We start from the raw sequence: 5,312 nt of genomic DNA, 5'->3' as shown, positions 1-5,312 counted from the left end.
TATATATCAAACGATATATCTCCCCTAAAACCTTAATTTTGCCTAACATGCTATTTTTTCATAACACTAATATTAAAAAGAATATATTTATTTAATAAAAATATTCACTTGTCACGCTCTACGAGCTTCTCATCCTATAGGAAGAGATCGTAGTATCTTTCCGTAGGAGAATAATTTACACGCGAATGATACAGCCGGCGATCGGGTGTCTACATCCCCGCGGTATCAGATTACGTTAAAATGCAAAATGAACTTAAAGTAGTACGTGCTAATTTAACTATCTTGTAGCAAACGACGAGTTCGCGCTTATATTTACCTCAGAAAAAGTATGCCGCAAAATAAAAAAAAAAATGTATAATAAATTCTAATTTTTGCTATATATTTTTTTTACAATTTATATAAAAAGATATATAATAAATATATGATAATTATTATATATTACATAAATTATTTATATAATTGTGTGTGTATGAAATTAACTTATCATTTCGTAAAATCTCATAAGTAATGAAGAATCTTGGTTTTATTTTCGATAATTCGATAATTCTTGATAGATTAAACAGTTTTGCATTTTCTTTGATTCAACAATCAGAGTTATTTGTTTAAAAACTATCAAAAACTACAATATAAAACTATTGAAAATAAAGTGAGAATTCTTAATTATTTATAAATTTCCACGAAATGATATTCCACAGTTTCATACACATTATATAATTGATTATTAATTTATTACTTTTCGAAACTTTAATTTCTTTGTTCATCATTACTTTTCAAAGCTCAGTTTACATTTTCGAACCGTAATAACATCAACACAATTTAATATTTCGTTTGACCGGATAAGCCACGTGGATCTGACGTTGATTGTGATCAGAACATAATCGCGGATATTTATAATACTTCGAATTCAAGTTGACGGTCGTCGTCCGGGAATAAAATACGCATTCAAACAATGCCTTGCACTTGCCGCTATATTTATCGGTGCGGAAAGTAAATAATCATCGGTTAAAAATAATCGCGTCCGCGAACGAGGCGCGGACATGCCAATGTTGTTAACATTATAAACCTTACGAACGCACCCTACGACGAAAACGCAAACGCATTAAGATGAATCAGCACCATCGGGCAGTGTCTCTAGATTTCGCAAACTCACCGCGCATTTGCGCCATGTGAATAAGAAACTGGTAGAGAATCAAGTTGAACAGCAAAGCACCTTCTCTACGTGTTATTTCTGGGATATTAAAGACGTGCTAAAGCACTGCAATTATTGCTTCGTGCTTTTGCACCGGCGATTTGTAGAGATTTATCATTATAAAAAAATATGTATATATTTATTATTTCTCGAACCGAATAATTAAATTATGAAATCACTTTAATGTAAAAAGATTTTGGTAACATCATTTGAATTCTCATCAAATTTAATTCTTATTAAACGTAAGCCATAAATTCTTTGAAACAGACTGGATTATGAAAATTTATCGCATGATTTCGTGTCAGCTATTAATATGTAAATCTTATTTATTTTGTAATAATTCGAATTTTATGTAAATATATTTTATATTTATATATTCACAAGAATTTTATATTTACCAGAATTATGACTTTTTTTGCATAATCGTAGATAGATACGAGAATATCGCGAAATATACTTTAACATCCCGGAATATAACGCAAGAAGCTCATCTGCCATAGGCATGCAATGAAGATGAAAATCGGAAAATCGATACAATAAGGTACTCACCAGCGATACGCAGTACGGCCCGGTCGGCAGGATCAAGCTGCAGGATGCTCAATGGCTTGTCCTTCGCCCATTCCTTGAGGCTGCCGTCCAGCTCGAACTCCATGATCCCCGCCGTGCGATTATTCTTCTTACACCATGCTCGAGAGTCGCGTCCCCGTTTCTCCTCGGGCTCGTCGTACGACGGCAATGTCCTTTTGCACTGCTACCACCACTACACTACAATGTCACGTAACGCGCGGTCGTTCATCGACATTGTTTACACGATATTGTACGAAGCGATGACACCGATCTGCTGCTTTCCGTTGCCGTTACTGTCCACGCAACACGTGCGCGTCGCGACGCACGTGCGTCTACTGTGCTGCGAGAAACGTAACACGCACACTCTTATCCCTCTTGCTCCCCCTCCATCTCTCTCTTTTTGCTTTTGCGCGGATCACGTGAGCACCGATCTCGCGTTTGTTTACTTTACACACATTGTGTATACATTCGCGTGATCAAACATAAGAAGAAATAAATCAGAAAATGGAACAGAACAACGCGTATAATGACGGAATAATGTACTGTTTCTGCGTGGAATAATATTATTTCTTCGGTAGCGCTTACAATTAGATGATTCGTTAGATCGCGTGAGGCTCTAACCCTCTATGAAGGAGGATGAAGGAAGGGGAATTCACGAGGGTTGTGAAGGTCACGAGTCGCGTCGCACGCACCCCACTCATTGAGATCGTTTTGCGATACTACATATAGGGTGTTTGAATCGCGCGTTTCCGAGAATCCTGGCTGCCTAGAAGACAAACTGAAAATACAAGCTACCTCGAGACCGTGGCACTTGACACCTTGGCCTTGACGAATCAATAATTATATACGATGTGTTTTCGGATATCATACACAGTATGTACAGTAATATTTTTGATGCAGGGTTGGCAAAATTTCACATTCTTTTGGACAAAATCCATGGTAAAAACTGGCATTTTCCGAAAAATATTAGTGAACATCTTTAATTCTGTTACTATTACATTTTTTTCATTAAACTAAAAATTAATATAAACTTTAATAACATTTATATAACCAAAGTTTTTGTTTTTTGAAAATGTATTTCACAAGCAATCTGAATTAAAAAAGACTTTATTACTATATTGAGTGATTAATCTGATTTTCTAATTAAAGCAAAAATATTTTTTTGTATAAAGTTAAATAAATATATATTTTAGTGTTACATATATTAGTTATTATTATAGTTTTTGCCAGTTTATTAAATTGGATAAAACCCGGGAGAGCAAAAATCGAAATTTACTATAGCTTTTTTCTATCCCCTGGACTTTTCCTGCCAAGCCTGTATACACAATACGTACATATGTACAATAATATATTCGATGTGAAAACCGTTATGAAAACGCTAGCTATTCGTTTGTCCTCCATTAGCCATATATTGACTTTTATTTCCATGAATGTGGCCAAACCCACCGACTTCTATTCGCATTACTAAGCAATCGTATCGAGTTTCCGGAAGTGTCGAGTCGCCGAGTTCGCGCAGATACCGTTGAATTATCGCGAACAATCGGGAAGAAGTAAACGTGGCCTCTCCTTATCGTATCGAACGCGGGCGGTTATAACGCCGTGGAAACAAAAGCGGGCTCGTATAAATCGTATCAAATCGCTGCGTTATAACGAGGCCGCCATTAAAACCGCATATTCGTCTACGAGAAAATCGCTATGAATGGAAGAGGCAACGCGCACGACGAAAGCCGTACACGATGTAATTAAGAAGTGGAACACGGTAGCGCGCGCGGAGGCGAGCTCCTCTCGGGCTCTTTTCTTGTTTTTTTTTTTTTTTCCCCTCCTCTACAACGCTTTCGACGACGCGATACGGATATCCGTTCCACTTACGGGCTTCGAACGGCTTCGATTCGCGTGAAATAATGCCAGTCCGGACGTAATTGGGCGAGCGATTCGCAACGAGGCGCATCAAGAGACACGAAATGTCGCACGGTAGAAATTTTCACAAAGAGGAATTAGCGCTCGCCTCTTTATTCAAATATATCCAGGACTGGATGAATCTCAAACTTCGGGATAAAATCCATGCCAGTGGTAAAAACCGGTATTTTTCGAAAGAAACTGATCTCTATTAAAAATGTTAAAATAAGTAATAAATCTTTTTATCGATATTCGCCAATTGAGAGAGTGTTCTCTAATTTAAGTTTTATTCAAAATATCAAATCCGTAATAGATTAGGAATCGACGTAGCAAATAAATTAGATTTTGATACAAGATGTTGATTAAACACGAACCAAATTTATATTGGTAAAAAATTTTAATGTTTCAATATGAACATATTTATGAAGCTAATATGATATACAAAGCTGTCACTGAATATTATTTGTATTTAATATCGCAAAAAAATTTATTCAAAATTTAGATATTAATATATACATTTTTTATATTTCCTTTTCTATAAAATTGTTTATAAAACGCGAATTATTTAGAAAATTAAACCGATTATAAAGAGATATAATATCACTATACACGTGACAAAAATTGACAGAATTGCACCCGAAAATCGTATTCGAAAATATGTATTCGCACTCTTCTTCCGCTTTTTCAACAATATACTGCCGGTTAATTTTAATGAAATTACCGAATCGTAACACGTTTACGATAGTTTTGCTTAGAGAGACGAAGCGACGCCTCTGGGATCTAGTTTTACGACAGCGACCATTAAGGAAGTCTCATGAGGGTGCTATACGTTTTATAACCGGTCGCCGACGAAAGCTCAGACATCTGCCGCATTTCGCTTTGTAGAAGCCGGTCGCGACTACGATACGCACAAGATATAAAAGATTCCAACCTATGACACATGTTCTTATAGATATTACGACCGGTTAAATTTTAATTCTCGTATTTCTCATCGTATGATTGGCGGTGAGTGCAACTTTCATCTCTAACGCGATCTGCATGCCGAGTAAATAAAATGATATCATGTTTACCCGTAACTTTGTCGATAAACCAAGATAAAAGTACCAGGTCTATTTGCAATGTCAACTTACAATTTCATATATTTTTATACAACCTATATTTTACACTACTTTCAAGATTAAAATATAATGGATGGAATATAAGTTCATGTTTTCATTCATTATAAATATAACAGTTTCATAATATTTTCGTAACGTTTCAATATCAACATATTTATGAAGCTAATATGATATGCAAAGTTGTCACTGAATATTATTTGTATTTAATATCGCGAAAAGATTTATTTAAAATTCAAATATAATAAAAATTATATAATAAATACATTTTTTATAATATTTTCTTTTCTATAAAACATACGTATTATCTAGAAAATTAAATCGATCTCAATATTCTGAAAGAAAAATATTTCTTCCGGAAACTCTGACAATATAGTCCTATCTCATAATTGGAATAAAAATCGTGACGAATCAAATGAATGAAAATGAAATCAAATAAAGAAAATCGTATAAGATTATCAGGGAAAATTTTTCGAGAGATACTCATCTCTATCATAACCGTAATCTCTTTGCCTACGAAAATGGAAAGGTAAATATATATATAT

General features: G+C 34.7%; 1 protein-coding gene across 5 annotated transcripts in view; it reads right to left on the bottom strand.

Annotated features, from left to right (window-relative positions):
* Nucleotides 1-5,312, bottom strand: part of LOC115232900 (dystonin) — a 112,243-nt gene that overhangs the window by 104,700 nt on the left and 2,231 nt on the right. For all 5 annotated transcript variants that reach the window (XM_029803061.1, XM_029803064.1, XM_029803062.1 and 2 more), the window contains exon 2: nt 1,739-2,096. In XM_029803061.1, coding sequence (XP_029658921.1) covers nt 1,739-1,841 — 103 coding nt within the window. In that variant the 5' untranslated portion in view covers nt 1,842-2,096. The remainder of the gene's footprint in view (nt 1-1,738; nt 2,097-5,312) is intronic.

The sequence above is a fragment of the Formica exsecta genome, unplaced genomic scaffold (assembly GCF_003651465.1).
Source record: "Formica exsecta isolate Colony F162 unplaced genomic scaffold, ASM365146v1 scaffold1505, whole genome shotgun sequence".
Lineage (NCBI taxonomy): Eukaryota > Metazoa > Arthropoda > Insecta > Hymenoptera > Formicidae > Formica > Formica exsecta.
The sequence above is the reverse complement of the archived record's forward strand: the minus strand, read 5'-3'. Positions and strand labels throughout refer to the sequence as shown.